General features: G+C 39.5%; 1 protein-coding gene across 7 annotated transcripts in view; it reads right to left on the reverse strand.

The window, feature by feature from the left end:
• Nucleotides 1–19,843, reverse strand: part of Sh3kbp1 (SH3 domain containing kinase binding protein 1) — a 324,470-nt gene that overhangs the window by 259,166 nt on the left and 45,461 nt on the right. For all 7 annotated transcript variants that reach the window (XM_023563617.2, XM_003466417.5, XM_023563616.2 and 4 more), the window contains exon 2: nt 18,049–18,206. In XM_023563617.2, coding sequence (XP_023419385.1) covers nt 18,049–18,206 — 158 coding nt within the window. The remainder of the gene's footprint in view (nt 1–18,048; nt 18,207–19,843) is intronic.

The raw sequence follows: 19,843 nt of genomic DNA on the forward strand, positions 1-19,843 counted from the left end.
GTAAGAAAAGTAGCCATCCTAGTCTTGGGTACCAATTGCTGAGCCTGAGGTGGTTCTGGGTAGACCTGGGCCCAGGTCCCTACCACAGCAGACTGGCTATGCAAATTCCTTTCTCTAGCCTGCACCTAGCACCTGAATTCTGTCCCGGTGTTCAGTACAAAAACCTTAGCATTTTCCCTCCCTCCCTACTCTCTTGTCTTGCAGCTAGTCTCAGCAGTAAATCCTATTGGCTTTACTTTCAGAATATGAGAGACACTGTTCCCACTGTCACCCCCCGATTTTCCCTAGGTTCCTATAAATGACCTCCAAACTGTTCTCCATCCTTACCTCTGGCAGTCTGTTCCTAACACAGCAACCTGAGGGAACCTGCTACAGCTCTGATCACATCACTCCCTTGTTAGAACTACCCCAACTACGTGTCATCTCATTCTGCCACATGTCCTGACAATGGTTCTGGACCATCTAGAGCACCATAACTAGGTCCCTGTTACGGTTTGTGTCTGGGTGTAGGGTTTTCTCAGAGGTGAATAAACCTAAGGTATGAGATTGATTTGTAGTGCAATGCTGGAGTTAAGGGTGCTGGGACTGAAGGTTGATGACTGCTGGATCAGTCCACTCATTGAACTGGCACCGCCCAAATCCGGGAAGACTGGATATAATGTAAGGCACAGAAAGAGCTCCCCCTCTCTCGCTCACACTCGCTTGCTCTCTCGCTATCTCTCCCTCTCTGCCTCTCCCTCATTGCTTTGCCACAACCTGCCCACTATGAACTGTTCCTCCCACGTGGGTCCTCTAGAAGAAGCCAACCTTCTCTTGGAGCCAGCTGATTATGGAATGAAACCCCTATAAACAGTGAGCCAAATAAACCTTTCCTCCTTTAACTTTGGGGGCCAGGTATTTTGTCTCAGCAATGAGAAAAGTAACCAAGACAATCCCCACAGGGCTTACTCTCTCACTTCCTCAAGTCTTAAACCAGCCTCTACTGAGGCCTCTCCTAGCCACCCTATCATAAACTGCAGCCCTGCCCCCAACAGTCACATCCCTTTCCCCTGCTTTCCCCCCTCAAACATGTCTGGCCCAAGAGACCAGGCCCTGGGCAGGGCCCTACCTGAGCCCTTTCATCAGCACTCTCTCCGAGGCCAGCATCTCCTGTCATTACCCCTCCCTGCTCCAGTCCTGTCCTGCACTCTTCTCCCATCAATTCTGCCTGTCACTGTCCCTGCACATATTCACACCAACCACTGACAGGCCAGATGGTAGCACTTCCTCGGACATACTCAGCGTAGGAACAGGGTCTCCCTAAATCACAGCCATAACCACTACAGCATAATGACAGAATACTGACCATCCTGAGAGCTGACTGAAATACCTGTGACCCAACGTAGGCTGGAGAATTACAGTACATGTATGGAAAAGTGGGATTTTTTACTTGTTTATTTAATGGATAACAATGAGGACCAGAATTAGGAATCTTAAAAAAAAAATACAAATGCTGAGAACTGTGATCAGAGATACATGTCTGGGAGACAGCCTGGGTGTTGCTAATTTTATATTATTACTATGCATTTGCAGTTCATAGGGACTGCATTCATTGTGGGGAGTCGGTACATGTACATAATACATCTTACGTCTTTTATTTTTCCTCCATCCTCTGGGGTATCATGTAATGCTTTAATACATGTACCCATTATATAATGTCTAAATCAGTTTAAACATATCTAGCACCTCAAAAATTTATCACTACTTTTAAAATCCTTTCTTTTAGCTTTTTAAAAACATAATTCATTACTATTATTGATTGTCACCCAACAGCACATCAGAAGGTCTTGCTCTTGGCCAGGCATGGTGGCACACACCTGTAATCTCAGCACTTGGGAGGCTGATGCAGGAGGATCACTGTAAGTTCAAGGCCAGGCCGGACTACACAGTGAGTTCAAGGCCAACCTGAACTGTACAGTGAAACCTCGTCTCAAAAAGACCATATGAAAGGTCTTGCTCCTAATCAGTCCCTACAACCTACTGATGAGCCTTTGCTCATCCCTCCCCACTTCCCTCTGAAGCCTCTGGTAGCCACTATTCTACTCTAAACTTCAGTGGAATCAACTTGTTTAGATTCCACGTATCAAGGAGGTCATGATGTACTTGCCTTTCTGTGACGGGTTTATTTCACTTAACATAATAACCTCCAGTTATATCCAGGTGGTTGCAAATGAGCAACGAGAACTTTTAAAGTTCCTCCCATAATAGCCAGTGTTGAGGCAAAATGGAATTAAAAAATAATTATATAATCACAAGAACTTACAAAAATAGTGCACAGAAGCCCATGAACACATCTCCTAGTGATGATATATGACCAGAAACTGACATCAGTATAATACTGTTCACTGTGGACCTTATTCAGTTTGGTGGGGTTTGTTTGTTTCTTTGTTTGTTTTACCAGGGATTGAAATCACAATGACCTCACACTTGCCAGGCAGGCACTTATGCCACTGAGCTAAATCCCTGGCTTTATCAGTCTTTCTTGCGCTAATCTATATGTGTTTGTGTGTATGTGTGTGTGTGGCTCTATAGTCAACTTGATCCACAGCTTTGTACAACCACCATCACAATCAGTATATCATTTCGAAAATATAAACAGCATCACTATGAAACATCTGAGTATTCACAAAGCACAATGCCCCTGAGATCTATTCAAGACCTGTGTATCAAAAGTCAATTCATTTTATTAGTGAGTAGTGTCCCATAGTACGGACAAGAATTTTGTTAACAATTCACCCACTACTGAAGGATGTTCAGCTTGTTTCCAGACATCCCTGCCTTGTTTCCATTCTCAGGGGCAAAGCACATGGCCTTTCACCATTTTGTATGGTGTTAAATGTACGCCATTTGTAGATGCCATTTGTAGATGCGTTCAATCAAATTGGGGAGGAAGTTCCCTTCGAACCCTAGTTTACTGAGTGTTTATTTCATTAATGGGTATTTAATTTTGTCAAATGTTTTTACGCATTTATTGATATAATCATGCAAAAAATGATTTTTTTCTTCCAGAGCCTATTGATACAGATTATAGTTGTCAACTTTAAAACACTGAAACAACTTTGCAAATCTGGAATAAACTCCATATGGTTGTGCTATACAATTTATTTTGTAGGTTGCTAGATTTGTTTTGCCAATACTTTATTGAGGAATTTTTAAATTTATGCTCTTGGGGGATACTGGTTTGCATTTTTGTAATATCTGTATACTCTTAAAATTAAGGTTATACTGACCTCATAAAATGAATTGGGGGGGCACTCTCCCTTCTGTTTTCTAGAAGATTATGTAGAATTAGTGCTAATTATTCTTTAATGTTCGGTGAAGGTCCCCAGTGAATCCTCTAGTCCTAGAGATTGCCTTTTTGGAAGATTTTTTAAATTACAAGTTCAATTTCTATACTAATAGTACAACTACTGAGGTTATCCAGTTCATCTTGGATAAGTTTTGTAGTTTGCAGTTTTTGAGGAATTGGTCCATTTCATCTAACTTGTGAGATATATGTGCATAGAACTGTTTGTTGCATTCTCTTTTGACTTTTTAATAGCTGCAGGACCTATACTACCATTCCATTTTATTCCTAATATTATAATTTATGTCTATTTTATTTTTTTGCCAGTCTCCTTAAAGGCTTATTTATTTTACAGGTATTTTTAAAGGTCCAGTATTTTCACTGATCACTATTTTTCTGTTTTCATTTTCAATGATGACTGCTGTATTTAATCTTCACTATTTCCTTGCTTATTTTGATCTTAGTTTGCTTTTCTTTTTCTAGTTTCTTGAAGTGGGTGCTTAGATTATTGATTTGAGGCCTTTCCTACATTCTAATATGAACATTTTAGTATAATGAATTTTCCTCTCAGCACTGCTTTAGCTGTGCCTCACAAATTTTAATATGCTTTTCACTGTGTTAGATCTATTTTTAAAGTTCCTCTGAGACTTCCTCTTTGAGCTATATTTTTACCTAGAAGTATGTTATTTTGTTTTTAAGTGCTTGGAGATTTATCTAGAATTTGTTATTGATTTCTAGCTTGATTACATTATGGTCAGAGAACATACTCTGTTTTAAAGTACTTTAAACGTAACTGACATTAATTTTATGACCCAAGATAGAGTCTAACTTGTTGAATGTCTCATGGGTACTTGAAAAAAATGTATTCTATGTTGTTTCTAGGTAGAGTTTCTACATACATCAATTAGAATCTCTTACTTGACGATGTTTAGTTCTTCTATATCCTTGCTGGTTTTTTAATAGATCTGTCCAGCACTGAGAAAAGGGGTGTTAAATTTCCCACCTGTAATTGTGAGTTTGCCTGTCTTTCAGTTCCATCTGATTTTGTTTCACATATAGTGAAACAAAATAGTTGATCTTCAACTTATATCCTGATAATCCCATTGTAAAATGAAATTATCTTAAGTCAAAAACATATTTAATATATATAACATGCCAAACATCATAGCTTAGCAACACAGTACTCTTAGAGAATCAGTTGTTTGCCCTTATGATTGTGGCTGACTGGGCACTGAGATCACTGCCACTATTTAGCATCATAATACAGCATTGTACTGTGTGCCACTTGCCCAGGAAAAAACATCAAAATTCAAAATTTGAAATGTAGCTTCAATTTGAATTGCTATTGTTTTTGCACCATTGTAAAGTTGAAACATCAAAAGTTAAACCAATGCAAATCACAAATCATCTATACTTTGAAGTTTTTTGCTTGGTGCATATATACCTAGGATTGCTATATCTTGTCGGGAGAATGACACTTTTTATCATTCTGTAGTCGTCCCTAGTAACTTTCTCTAATCTTCTTCTCAGTTTGGAGTGTGTGTGTGTGTGTGTGTGTGTGTGTGTGTGTGTGTGTGAAGTTCTAGGTCTTCTATTATCATATCCTTTGTAATTAAAGAATTATTTCCTTCCTTTTTTAAAACCAACATTTGTGTGGTATATCTTTTTTCCACTCTTTTACTTTCAGTGTGTGTGTGTGTGTGTGTGTGTGTGTGTGTATACCCCTCCCATATATATATATATATGAGGGGCTGGGCATTTAGCTCAGTAGCTTAAGTGCTTACCTGGTAAGTGCAAGGTCATAAGTTCAATCCCTGGTACAAAAAAAAAAAATAAATATACTTGAAGTAAGTTTCTAGTGGACAATATAGAGTCAAATCACGTTTTTTATTCCACTTATTATTTTTCTTAACTGGTATACTTAGACCTTTTACATTTCAAGCAATTATTAACATGTTAAGGCTTACGGCTACCTATGGGTGATATTCTTTTTGCTCATTGTTTGTTATTCTCATTTCTTTTTTTTTCTCATCCTGTGGATTCCTTGTACATTTTTTAAATTCTATTTGACTTATCTATAGTCTTTTAGTATATCCGTTTGTATAGCTTTTAAAGTGGTTTTTATGCTTGGCAAGCATGAGGTCATGAGTTTGGGGCTGAAGATTTAGCTCAGAGGCAGAAGTGCCTGCCTTGCAAGCATGTGGTCATGAGTTTGATCCCCAGTACCAAAAAAAATGTGGTTTTTAGCTTTTTGGCTTTTTGAGACAGTCTCACTATGTGGTCCAAACCAGCCTTGACCTCACTATGTACCCCAGGTGGGCCTCAAACTCACAGTGATACTCCTGTCTCAGTCTCGAGTTCTAGGATTATAGGCATTCACCACCACACCTGAATTAGTACTTTTACTTACAACATACACACATAATTTATGGAAGACTACTGATATAATTTCCCAGTTCAAGTGAAGTATAAATACCTCACTTCCATTTAGGTTTCTTTATTCTCTTCCTCTGAAGTATGACTTTCCTATATAGTACTTCTACATACTTTGAATACCACACCAATTACTCTGTCACACCCATTATCAACCATAATTTTAAAGAATAATAAGAAAAATACCTTCTTATGCCTATCTGTTTTTGCCTACGCACTAGTGTGTGTATCAAGTTCTAGGTCTTCTATTATCATTTTCCTTTGTATTTATTTTCTTTTTTCCTGCTTTTTTTATTAGTTTTTGTTGGTAGTAGTGGAGGTTGAACTCAGGGCCCCGACACATGCTAGGCAAGTACTCTACTACTGAGCAACATCCTCTGCCTTTTAAATTTTATGTTGCACCAGCATCCTTCTTACTAGGTAGATTGGTCTTGAACTTCTAATCCTCCTCCTTCAGCTGCCTGAGTAGTTGGGACCTGACTTAACAAATTTTGTTTAGCCCTGCTTAAATGTAGGTCTGCTATTGATAAATTCTCTTCATTTTGCTTCATTAGAGAATGTTTTTTATTTTCTCTTCATTCCTGAAGGAATTTTGAGTTAACTATTCTTTCAGAACTTGAAAATGTTGTGCGCTTCCTTCTGGATGCCATGGTTTCATGATAAATTTACTGTTTGTCTCTTGATATTTTTTTTGTCTTGCTTTTTTGTATGTGGGGTTGAACACAGAGCCTTCACCCTAAGCTATATCCCCAATCCTTTTAATTTCAAGACAAGGTCTGTTTAAGTCACTAAATTGCTCAGGTGGGCTCAAATTTGCAATCATCCTCAGCCTCCCAGAATACTGGGATTATAGCAGTACACCACCACATCCAGCTTATCTTTAGTTTTTAGAAGCTTAATTATGATATAACTTGACACAGACTTCTTTGCATTTATCCTGTTTAGGTTTTAGCTTCTTAATTCTGAAAGTGTATGCCTTTTTTTCCATATTTGAGAAGTTTTCAACCATGATTTAGTTGAATATTTTTATTCCCATATCCTTCTTATCCTTCTGGAATCTTATGACACAAATGTTGGATCCTATGTTACTATTCCACTGGTCTCTTAATTCTATTCATTGGTTTTACACACTTTCTATTGCTCAGATTGAGTGAAATTTATTGATCCATTTTCAAATTCACTGATTTTTCCCATGTCATAGCTAAAACTACTACTGTGCTCATCCTGTAAAAGCTTTTTAATTTGGCTAGTTTTCAGTTCTATAATTTTTTTTTGTCTTTTTCATTTTTATCGGTACCAGGGATCGAACTCATGACTGCCTGCTTGCAAGGCAGGTGCTTATGCCGCTGAGCTAAATCCCCCGCCCCTTCAGTTCTATAATTTTTACCTTTTATATCTTCTATTTACTTGCTGAGATCTTCTAATGTTTCATTTGTTTGGAGGGTATAATTGCTTGATAAAGCATTTGATTGATGGATGGTTTAAAATCTCTGTTAGCTAGTTTCTACATGTAAGCCTTCTCAGTGTCGGTATCTGTCAACTGCCTGTGGTTTTGTTTCTTCGGATGGCAAGTATTTATCATGTCGTAGACATTTGGACTATTTTATCACAATATTCTGGATTTTTTTGTTTTTTTGTTTTTGTTGTTTTGTTTTGGTTTTCTGGGGTTTTGTTGTTTTGTTTTGTTTTGCATTACTGGGAACTATATCTCTCTTTTTTTTTTCAGACACAGTCTCAATAAATTCCCCAGGCTAGGGTCAAACTTTAATCATCCTGCCTCAGACTCCCAGAATGCTGGGGTGACAGGCATGCACTACCATACACAGCTTCTAGATCCTGTTTCAACTTCAGCAGGCAGTCTCACTCTACCTAGATTAAGCATGCAGGTCCTGGGCTACTTCTGAAGGCTGTGGGTCCAGTGATAGTTTAGAATCCAGAAACTTTGCAATGTTGTTCAGCACTGCTTCATTTGTGTTACTCAGAGGTCACTCTGAAAACCACACTTAAATTTCTAGTACTCTTAAGCCTTTGACATGTTAATTCTATCATATTCATGTGTGGGTGAGTCAGGAGTTTGCCTAGGACTTCTATGCAGGTTTAATGAGTTGAGCTCCTCTCTCTTCAAGACCTTTTTTACTCTCCAGTACAGGGGTGAGGGTGAGTTGCATGACACTGCTCATAAAGGAGGAGAGGAGAATGGAAGAAATCCAGAATTCCCATTCCCTAGCAGATGAAGGAAGAGCTGCCATCAGTTACCTGGTGCCACCAAATGAAGTACAGAAGTACATATTCCTAAGCCTCCACTGGCAAGCTGTCCACAGACAGGGAGAGCTTTACCCTAGGCCATTCACTATCTGCAGTGTAACTGATGCAATGAAATAACCTAAAACAACAACCTATTATTATCTCATGGTTCTTTAAGTCAAAAATCTTGGCAGGCTTAACTGGGTTCTTTGATCAGTTAGGGTCTCACAAGAGAGTTACCAGTCTAGACTTGTATCTGGAGACTTGTGAGAATACTCCACTTCTAAGCTCACTGGAGTTTTTAGCAGAATCCATTTCCTGGTAGCTGCAGTCTGAGGTCTGCATTTTCTTTTTTGTCTGTCAGTCAAGTTCAGTTCTCTGCTCCTATAGGTTCCCTGTGCTCACGTGACTCTTCCTCCTTCAAAGCACACAGGTCCTTCTCAAGCTTTGAACCTCTCTGACTTCCTCTTCTATCAGAAAGAAGCAGAAAGAGTTCACTCCTCAAAAGGGCTCAGGTAAAAACTTAGGCCTGCAGAATCTTCCTTTTTAGGGCCTGGTGTGCCACATAACATAATACAATCACTAGAGTGATAGCTCATCACATTCATACATTGTGGGGATGTGAGAATAGAATCTTTAAGACCATTCAGAGAAATTCTGCTCAGCTCACTACCACTGGGTAAAGGGTAGGACAGAATTAATTATTTAGTCCTGAGATTCTACAATTAGAATGCATGCATTCTAGTGGACTTCAAATGTGCACTATTTACCAATTACTATGTTCTTTATATATCTGCAGACTTCTATTTTATAATTTCCAGGATGATTATATTTTCTCACATATTCATTTATATAATCATGTACACATAAAGCTACTTTTAAAATAACATAATAATATTTTCAAATCGAAGTCACTGACTACAAATACATGTTCTTAAGAAAAGATAGCAGGTGTAAACGATGATGCTGCCCTAGCAGTGCTACAGTACAAAGTGAATGCCCAAGCTTTATCAAGCGTCAGAACTGCCTGAACTTTTAAAAATAGTCTAAGTCTTTTTATCCCAACTCCTGCTTTATCTCAAAATTCTGACAGTGCAGTGTTGCCGGAGCAGGGCCAGGTCAGCAACCCACTGGCAGAGTCCTTGGTGGGAACCCCACACTTCACAAGTAATTATCACAGCAACGTCCTAGATGGTTGAGATTTTTAATCTGCTAGAAATCTGGGGGTTAAAATACATGATCCCAAAGTCCCTTTCTAAGCTAAGATGTGATAATCTTGTCATTAAGAAAACAAGATTCCATTATACATAATCACCACAATCAACTTGGTCAGGGGACTAAAATTTACTGAAGTCACAGTTCTCCTTGAATCACAAGACACACACCCTCTTCCGGCACAGTAACAGTTACAAAGCCTAAAGAATTTGCCAAATGATGTAGCTTCTTACTGGTCACACACTTTTCCTTAATTACTCCAGACCCTACGTAGAGTAATGTTTCTCATAACACTGTCTACCAGGTTCTTTTTATTAGTTTTAGAGCTCTTTATGTAAATAAACTATAGTACTCTAACTGGAATCAATTGCTTTCACTGGCCATATGGATGAGAAACAATCAACAGTCACACATCTGAATTATCTACTACTGATAGAAGAGTCACACTCCTTCTGAAAAGTGTATCCTGAATACCCTAAATATGACGTTTGCTTACAAACGGATTAAAACAAAGTATTTTCCCTAATTGCCTTTCTTAACAATTTGTAGGAATACAAGCCCAGAAATCTAGGCAAGGGCTATCCATTTAGTTGGAAATAACTGACTTCTGTGGAGAATTTTCTAAATTTCAGAAAGTAAGTTAATGACCTTAACCAACTGATAGGGCCATCAAAGGAGGCTTAATCCAGCAAGAAATCATGATAAGGGGCTTACTTTTCTCTAGACAAACTGCACACTCAGATAATGCTGCCTGCTGGATTTCAGGTTCTAAAGCCTGCCTGCCTGCCTGGTTCTAGTAATCTGTCTGCTCCTCACTAACTTACAACTTCAGGTAAGTCCTTTAACCTTAATATGCTTCCATTTTCTCTTCTAAAAATGAAGATAATAAAATTAGTATCTTTGCCATAAGGTAGTATAAGAATTTAAAGAAATAAAACACATGGAGGGCTTAGCCTCCTTCTCTCTGACACATACAGAAAGTAATCAATACATTTTAGTTATTGTATAGACAGACACACATAGAACCAAGCAGCCAGTGAGCCTACTATTATATATGTGGCAATTAATATTCCATAAAGTAACCCAGAAATCAAGACCCAAAAAAGCTAATTTGGGGTTCATTTAGCACATTCTAAGAGTTGTCTGATACACCCATTCAAAAGCTTAACTGGCATTTTAATAAGGAACACCTTTGTAGAACGAAGTCTAACACTTGCTTTCCAGAGCACAAAATGACTCAAAGCCAGGCCACAGACTCTAAAAGTCATACTATGGGATAAACTACATTTGTAATGACACCAGTGATGACTCCAGACTTCTGAGAAGATAGCAGAGAGATAATCAGCAGAGAAAGAGCCTCTTTGAGAGTTGTTGTCCAGACACATGAATATAGCAATGCAAGAAAAACAAGAACGAGGGAAGTGGGTCAAGTGGACCTAGAAAGGATTTGAAGCAAGAATTGAAGCCCACAGGGAAAGTGAAAAAACTTCAACAAAGAAGGAGGTGGTAGCTGGCAGCACCTTCTTCCTCAGCCGGGCCTCACTGCATGAGAGGAGCAGTTCAAACCTGTGGACACACATTGACTGCTAGCAACATCAAAGGTCTCCACAGAGAGACACGGCATTGGAGGGGAGCAGTGGACATGAGGGACCGCACTAGCTGGAGGTGAGTGCTGAGGGCTCAGTCATCTGTGGGAAAGAGCAATTGGCTGGGAGCCGTCTTGGAGAGGGCCCACCTGAGTTGAGAACTCAGAACAACTGCTGGGTCCATCTAGCGGCTCCCAGCTGAATTTAAGCTCCCAAAAGGTGTGCTGGCTGCTGCAGATTGAACGGGTCAGGTCTCAGCATCACAGCCAGAATTCAGCCTAAACTTCAGGGAAATAAAGGTACAGCCTCACGGAGATTATCCACTACCACACGAGAAAGCTATTGCTGGCTTGCTGGCATAAATCAAAACAGATCAGGACTCTGTCTCTATATGCTGTCTACTAAGGACAGGAGAGCCAAACCTGGAAGTGCACTTTTTTTATTTTCCTCTCTCTTTTCTTATTTTTTTCTCCTTCATTTTTTGATCTTATTTTTATATATGTGAATGTGATCTCTAACTTCTTTGTAGTTGTTGTTCTGGTCTGGTCTTCCTTTTATTTCTTCCTTTTCTCTTTTCTTCCCGTCTTCTGCACCAGTTTCCCAAAGTTTTCCCCTTTGTCCTTCAGTCTTGCTTCTAATCTCTTCTTATTTTTCTATTTCTCTAGATTCTCCCTAACCCCTTTTAAATTTTCTCCCCTGGAGGAAAAATTGACAGATTAAGTACTTAATTACTGCATATAATTTTCTGGTTTGTTTTAGGTTAGATAACCACAAGTCTAGTTCATATGGTTAAAGGTGGCAAATTAATGGTTACTTCAAGTTTGTCATTTTAAAACTGTTTTTGATACTACTGTTATTACTGATTGTACTCCTTTAGCCAAAGTGACAATAATTGTTCTAACCAGCTCTTCTTCCTGGTATTCCAAGACTGAGATTTCCTAAGGGTCATAGAAAATACTGTGGGCCAGTACCAAAGAAGCAGGGGCTAGGCCAAACAGGGAGCAACATCTCATCCCCAACAAATTAAGGAGCTAGGATCTTGCAACAGACTCAAAAATCCAAAAACCAGCTACACCTGGAAGACATTTCTGAGCCGTCATTTCCTAAGGGTTCTAAATACTAGCAATAAAGTGATTCATCATAAGCAATTTAAAAGCATCAACCCAGGAATTAAAACTAAAAAACACGATGATTTCCATTCAATGGGTCTCTTATACTTACATGCTCTGTGTCTAATGCACAGCAGACCGCCCAGGAAATGCTCATGAGTAGAACAGACCCCACACACCCAAGCAGATCACAGCTCCCTGCTGTGAGAAAGAAGATATTCACAGCATAAAACATACAAGAAAAATTGCTGCTACCTTTTCAAAAGTAACAAGTATCTCGAAAACAACCATCCATATAGTTCACAAAATTAATGGCCTTTGTGTTCCAAGTTTAAACAAAAGTGAAATTCGATAAAAGAGATCCATGTTAGAGTCTTTGAATAGGGAACAGCAACCTGGAAACACCTGTTACTTGTCACAGTGGATTTTTGACTCTTTCATAAATCAGCAGAGTAATTGTGAGCTTTATCTTGGAGTGGTACAAGTATGCGAACAACTGCCCTTTCATCTCCTTCATTTAAAAAACACTAAGCACTCTACTCAAATACAAAAACAGGCTCTGATACACCAAACAGAGGTCTAAACACTCAGTGAAGAGAACGGGAAAGCAAGCTGTTACAAGTAAACACACTTCAACCTTCAACAACAAGGCAGGAGACTTGTAAAATGTACTTCTACCTAACACATACAGAATGGAGCTAAGAAAACAGCTCACTTCCTCACAGACAGTATCAGATGCATTTAAAGATCAACAAGCATATTCTTTTAACCCCTACCACAGCTTCCTGCTTTCTACATGTGTATTTGTGAACTACCAAATGTCAAGGGCCTGGGTCTTTTTTTTTTTTTTTTTTTTTTTTTTTTTTGGTAGACGACACATTTTATCTTTTTTTTAATTTCTATTTCTATTTTTATTAGTACATGTTTAGTGTACATGATGAGCACATGCACCGTGGGGAGCTGGTCCTGTGTCTTGCTGCACTTTACCAAACGTCCCCTCCAAGAGCTGGCTGATATACACACGGCAGCGCAAACCATGTTGTGCATGTTCTCGTTTAGAAATTCATCCAGTTGGTCATTAAAAAGCATGTATCAATGGACCCATATCAGAAGAACCTACAAAAAGAGTATTTATCAATCCTTTGCATAACTGTCCTCTGGATTCCATAATAAGGATTTAAAAGCAAGACACAGGTAATTAAGTACACAGAGCCCATATATGCCTAAAACAGGTGACTTTCTGTTTATATGGCAATATGAATTCCCCAAGGGCAGTCATATTTTTAACTAAATGACTTTGAAGATTCCTCCAAATTTTTCCTCTCCACATTATGGTCTATCATGGTCTATTCAGGGAAAAAAATACAGAATTTAGAAATTAGGCTAAAAGGATGATTGTATGACCTAATGTCATGCTAATGCATTTTCTAGTAAGTCCCCCAAGAAGGTCATCAGCCTCTCTGAAAGTTTAACTTAATATAACTAACACTTTATTAGGAAATTTTACAACTCTATAAAAGAAGATAACACAAAAAAAGTGGCAAGGCTTTTATCTTTCATGGTACAGTTAATAACCTCAAAGGTTAGGATGTATTGTCTTCTAAGATATGAACCAGTTTCAAATCTAACTGTAATCTTACATGAACATTCCTTTTTCCACTGACTTTTTAATCAGTTTCTCATATCCTCCCTGAATCAGTTTTGTTATTCTGCTAGTTTCCTCTTTGAGTTCAACAGAACTTAGATACATGCTCTTTGTTTGCATGATTTTAATAATGTAACAACTTGTCCTTTTTTTAGTACTGGGAATTAAACCCAGAGCATTCACACTGAGCTACATCACTAGCCCTTTTTTTCACTTTTTATTTTGAGATGGGGTCTTACTAAGTCACTAAGTTGTCCAGGTTGGGTTCAAACTTGTGACCCTCCTGCTTCAGCCTCTCAGAGTGCTAGAATTACAGGTGTGTACCACCACACCCAGTTGAAGAATTAGTCTTTATAGTTCTGAGGTACAACAATCAAATCATCCCTGCAAGACTGAGTTCTATGCTCCCGTACTCTTCACCAGTCAGCCACAGGCCAGCTACTCTGACACCAAGATTATGTGTGGTTAGTTTAGGTAGCTCATCAGATTAAAAGACTCAAGCATAAATGTGACACCTTCCCCTCACAGAGACCACAGCTCTATAGAGAAAGACCCCTTGATTGAAAATGAGGGCTCAACTCCACTCCTCTAAGTGGATACACACACACACACACACACACACACTCTCACACACACACACGAGAGAAATGAGTATACATGACCATAGAAGACACACAAGAATGTTCATAAACTTTATCCCCAAGTCCCCAAACTATAAACAACCCAAATATCCATCAACAGGAGAATGGATAAATGCATTATAGTTTATATATTACTGTAGGATACTATACAGCAAGAAAAAAGTACTAATACATGCAACAAGATTTTGTTGCACAAAGAAGCCATGCATTAAAAATATATATTGTGGGGGCTGGGGATTTAGCTCAGTGGCATAAGTGCCTGGCTTGCAAGCAGGTAGTCGTGAGTTCAATCCCCGGTACCGATAAAAAGGAAAAAGACAAAAAAAAAAAAAAAAAAAAAAAAAAAAATATATATATATATATATATATATATATATATATATATATATTGTGGCTGGGGCTTTAGCTCAGTGGCATAAGCGCCTGCCTTGCAAACGTGCAGTTGTGAGTTCAATCCCTGGTACAGAAAAAAAAAGATAAATAAAAAATACATATTGTGTGACTCCATTTATATGAATTTCAAGTATAAGAAACAATAATCTATCAATATTGATTACCTAGGGAGGGGAACAAGTAGGAAAGGATATAATAGAACTTTCTGGAGGGACAGCAACAGTATTGATCTGGATGGTGGTTAAAGAGGTAGGTTCTTTATTTTATTTTTTTGGTGCTAGGGATCGAACTCATGACCCTGCGCTTCCTGCTGAGCTAAACCCCCAGCCCTGAGAGGTATATTCTTATGCAAAAACAATAATCATCATGCACACCAATGATTTACACATTTTTAGGTAAATTTAACCTTGAAATGAGCTTTAAAATCTTTAAAAATAGAAGGAATAAAGGGAAATATATTCCAAAAGTAGGTAAGGAAAGAGGTAGAGGAAAGACAGGGAAGGAAAATTGGAAAGATCCTTCTGCCACAGAGTAAACAAGTCAGAACTAAATACAAGAAGTAACAAAGTCAAAGGCCATGTGGGCCAACAAATCTCAGCCCAAGAACTGGCAAAGAACATACATTTTAACGATGGGATGGCCTGGTGCTCAGAGGCTAGGCTAGTATTCATTTCTAGAGAGACAAAGATACTATCTAAGACAAATCCAGGCAGACAATGAATGCCAACATTTCAGGAATGCATACTCAAATGTGACACTGAGCAAAACTCTCGTAAGTGAATTAACAAAATGCTTAAGACAGGGTCTCCGACAGTAATGACATCAACATAAAGGCACACCAATAAATGATGGCATTTCACAAAACTGCCTGATTCAGTCCATGAGCAAATTAGTCTCAAACTAAATAAAATGTACAGAAAGCCACTTTAAAGGCAAACCTATGCCAATATATCTGTTATTACTCAAAGACATGTTTTCTGCTTTTAGAATTCTCTACAGGAGGTATATTCTTATGCAAAAACAATAATCATCATGCACACCAGTGATTTACACATTGTTAATCTCCACTGCATCCACCTACTGAATTTTCAATAATAGACCTAAGGGTGAAGACTTGAAAATAGACTCAGCCATATGAAAGAATCAAAGTTTCTTTTTCTGCCAAATGTGACAACCACAAGTTGTGCAGTCCCAGATGTTCCTGCCACATCCTTTCTGCCCTCAGAAATACAACTACACCCCCCCACCACCAAAAAAAAAAGCTTCCCCTCAGTGGGACAAGGGCTCAAGCCAAGGTCAGGTGACAACTGGTTGGGCAGGAGCAGAGGGGGACGGGCCCAGAGCAGAGGACCAGTGGCAGCGGCAGATCTCAACTAGGTGGCCACCACAGTGCTGACAAACTGCAGGTACTGCGCTGTTTAAACCCCAGAGCAGCTCATGAGGCAGCTGGCTCTCAAAGGGAAACAGCATGCTCACACTGGAATAAGCAGAGGCAGGATGAATAAGCAGACATTTATAAAGTGGCTGACAGAAACCCCAAGGCAATAGCCAAAGATTAAAGACAAAAGAGGCCCCAAACCTGAGGGGGGATGACAGGAAGCAGAGTGGAAAGCAGACTGGGTCTGAACAGCCACCTTTCTCCCGAGGGGCAACTGGCCACTAGAGGCAATCCCACGGGCAGAAAGCCAGAGAGGTGATCCCTGACATCACCTGAACAACCCCTGCCCTGTCTTTCTAGGTCTTGCTTTCTTCTCATCTTCCACAATTCCTTATAGCATACCAGCCTTTAATCCAAAGCATTCCACAGGTTTTTTTAAGTGCTTTCCAATTAAACTCTTGGATTCTGTGAATCTGCAATCTGAAATAGGGAGTACCAAGCCAACAGGACACAGTCACGGAATGCAGAATGGGTCGAGCTCTCAAAACTAGAGCCCGCGCTGCAGTCCCTTCCTCCCAGGCTCATCCTTTTTCTTTCCTCCACTCCACCCTCTCCCACAGCCCTCCCTTCTTCCCAGTGTCCTCTTCTCCCTTTCCCACAATTCTTCCTCTCTCACCCTTCCTTCCTCATTCATCTTCACTCCCACAATTGCCCCTTTTGTTTGGAAAAAACTCTCCTTTTACACGAGAATTTGGCTCAACTTCAAAGACAGTCCTTTCCCAAAACTGGAGGTTTTGTTTGGAAAGGCAAAAAATTACCTCTCATTTACAAATCAACAGAGGCAATCCCTGGTGGCTGGGATGTAATGCTTTCCTACTCATAAAACTAGAGAACTTCTGGATTCAGGCACAGTCTGGGGTGATGGGGGAGGAGAGATGTCTATACACCTACCACTACACAAAGCAATGTTTAGCAGCATGTTTCCAAAACTCCTACTTTTCTGAACACCAAAAAGAAAAGAAATGTTAGGAGCATCCCATAGCAAGATCCTGAAGAAAAACTGAACTAGATCCCTGCTCATTTTAAACTCCCACAGGGTAGGGATAAAAGGCCCAAGGGCTGGAAGCTGGGAACATGTCATCCATTTTTTCACCAACACCCCTTATCATAAAACCCTCTCCCCCAGCCCTTGGTACTCCCTTTGAGGGAGCTACCTGCTTCTCTGGAACCAAGATCCCCCCATACTACCTGACCCCACAGCCCCGGCATGTTCCTAAGTATGGCCTGATACCACAAAGGACTTGGAATTTCTGCATGCAGATCTTCCTACCAAAGACATCCGTTCTTCTCCCATGTTGGATAAGAAACATATGGCCCTGGGGCTTTTAGACCCAGTTAGCATTTCCCATGTGAAACAACTTCCAGGTGATCCTTTTTTTAACACAACAATTCAAACTAGCATTTACAATGGTGCCATATGTAATTTATTAACATGAATGGGCTACATTTTTGTAATTAAGCCCTAGATGACTTCTGCAAAAGGTATAATTTTCAAAACCTTACTGAACAAATAGGTTTTATTCAATGCTTTATGGACATCCCAGGGCAGAGGAAAATAATATTGCTCCTATCAAAAAGGCAATATATACATACAAAGATGGAAAACCACATTAATTCAGATTCTGCACTTAGACTGATTGCCACTTCAGATAAGTGGTCTAAACTAAGTTTCACCTCTATTTTGCATGGAATGGAAGAAGGAAAAATTCTTCTAAGTTCTCGAAGCAAATAAATAAGTACATAAATCGAACAATTTAACAAGCTTCCTATTATTTTTCAAGCCTTTAACAAATGTTACAGAGTTTAGGAAGATAGCATTCTGAACCTTTTAAAAGCCATTTCAAAACAGGTATCTCAGATGTCAAGAGCAAAACTACATGTACTCTTCTTGATATCACCTAGGAGATAAAGCTTTCAAACCAGTCCCCAGTTCCATGCAATTCACCCTCAAGTGCCCCATAGCCTTTGCTCAGCACAACCCACACAGGAGACAGGAAAAGGGTTTTGCTTTGTACTCACTCTTACAAAGTTGTCGGGGAACAAACCTCTCCTGCCATTGATCTGTCCCTCCCACCAGCCTCCATCCTCCTTCCTGATGTTGGTGATGACCTCACCCACGCTGATCGTCAGCTCATCGTCGTGCTGGGCCTGGTAGTCAAATTCCACTATGGCCTCCACTGGAAGGGACGGGGGAAAAAAAGAACAGTTTAGATCAGATGTAGCAGAAGTTCGAAGCCCTGCATCCATGGAAGAACAGTAAAGTCATATTAAAGGGACTGCCCCTCTACAAATATTTAAAATAACAGAGCCACACAGCAACCCAAGTTTGGTTAACCTGAAGCCTATAGCACAGAAACCACAAAGTGCTGGTCTTGGTCTGACATAGACAGCATGGCCTACAGCTCTCAAAGCCAGTAGGGGCTTCGGCATGGAAACCACATGATGACAGCAGCCTAACAATATTTGCTCCAGCCAGGGGGAGTCCAGGATCATTTTCCCAAGTGTAGAGATTGCAGACAACAGACAGAGAGAGGGCCCTTGAGCCCCCTCTCTCCTAGTGTGAACTTTTTGATGCAAACCTCCCTGGGTTTTGGTTATGCAAAATATGGACCATAATTTCCACCCTCCAGAGAAAACACCCATCTCTCAATGACCACATGTGTAAAGATGGCTGGTATAGACAGCCAACAGCGCACAGAACCAGCATCTTAGACTGCCTACATTAGGACCACGACTGCCCACTCAATAGATGAGTGCCTAGGCAGCAGTGCTGCACTACTGTAGATTCTACTCCTAATTGACAGCAAACTAAGTAGCTCTCATATTTGCTAAGAGGCAAAGGTAACAGGTGAGGAAGATGAGCCTTCTTGTTCACGAAGTGCCACAGCAAACCAGCAGAGCTAACCAATCCACAGATTAGTTTACATGCCCATACACTGATTTTGCAATTCATTTAGAGTTTGGGCTCTTCTTCATGCCCAGTTCAAAACAAACCAATCTCAACACCTTTTTCTTTTTCATTTGCAGACTCCATATGAATAAATGGATGGATACATGCACACACACACACACACACACACACACACACACACAAAGGGTAGTTAAAATTAAATGAAACCTCAGGCCTTAAATTAGCAAATTAGAAGTTATGATAAAATATTGTAAGAGGAAACGTTAAACAAGCTCTGTAAAGAGCACACGTATTAAAACTAACTCAAAATGTACTGCATACATAAATCCAAGATGATCAAACTATAAAGCACTTTTGGGTTTGTGAATTTTTTATTACCATATAATAATGATACATCTTAATGGGGTCATGTGATATTTCAACACATGCACACAGTATGTACTGATCAAATCAGGGTAATTAGAGGTTCCCTCTCCTTGTCACAGCCTTACATTTGGAGCCTTTGAGCTTTTTTTCTATCTAAGAAAGCATAAGAGAAAATCTTAATGACCTTGGCTTTGGCAAAGATTTTGTATATAGGAAACAAAAGGTACAAATGAGTTTAAAAATTCACTGAGGTTGGTTTTTCAGAAAAAAAGGTTAGTAGGAGAGTGAGTTCCCATCACAAGGTCTTTGCACATCCATTAGGAATGAGTTCCCAAAGCATTTCCAGCTTAGAATATTCTATTCACTCAGACTGTTCACTCATAATGTCAGCTAAACTAGCCAGTTCAAAAGCAATGCAAAATGGAATTTCCTTTTCCTCAATCATTGTTTCATTCTCAAATTATCTGGTTCATTCCACTATCGTAAGTCTTCCCAGGACAAAATTGAGTTTTGACTCACTGTTATTTCTTATCAACA

Source organism: Cavia porcellus, unplaced genomic scaffold (assembly GCF_034190915.1).
Source record: "Cavia porcellus strain 051 isolate PalLab524CR breed Dunkin Hartley unplaced genomic scaffold, mCavPor4.1 scaffold_33, whole genome shotgun sequence".
In the NCBI taxonomy this organism is placed as follows: domain Eukaryota; kingdom Metazoa; phylum Chordata; class Mammalia; order Rodentia; family Caviidae; genus Cavia; species Cavia porcellus.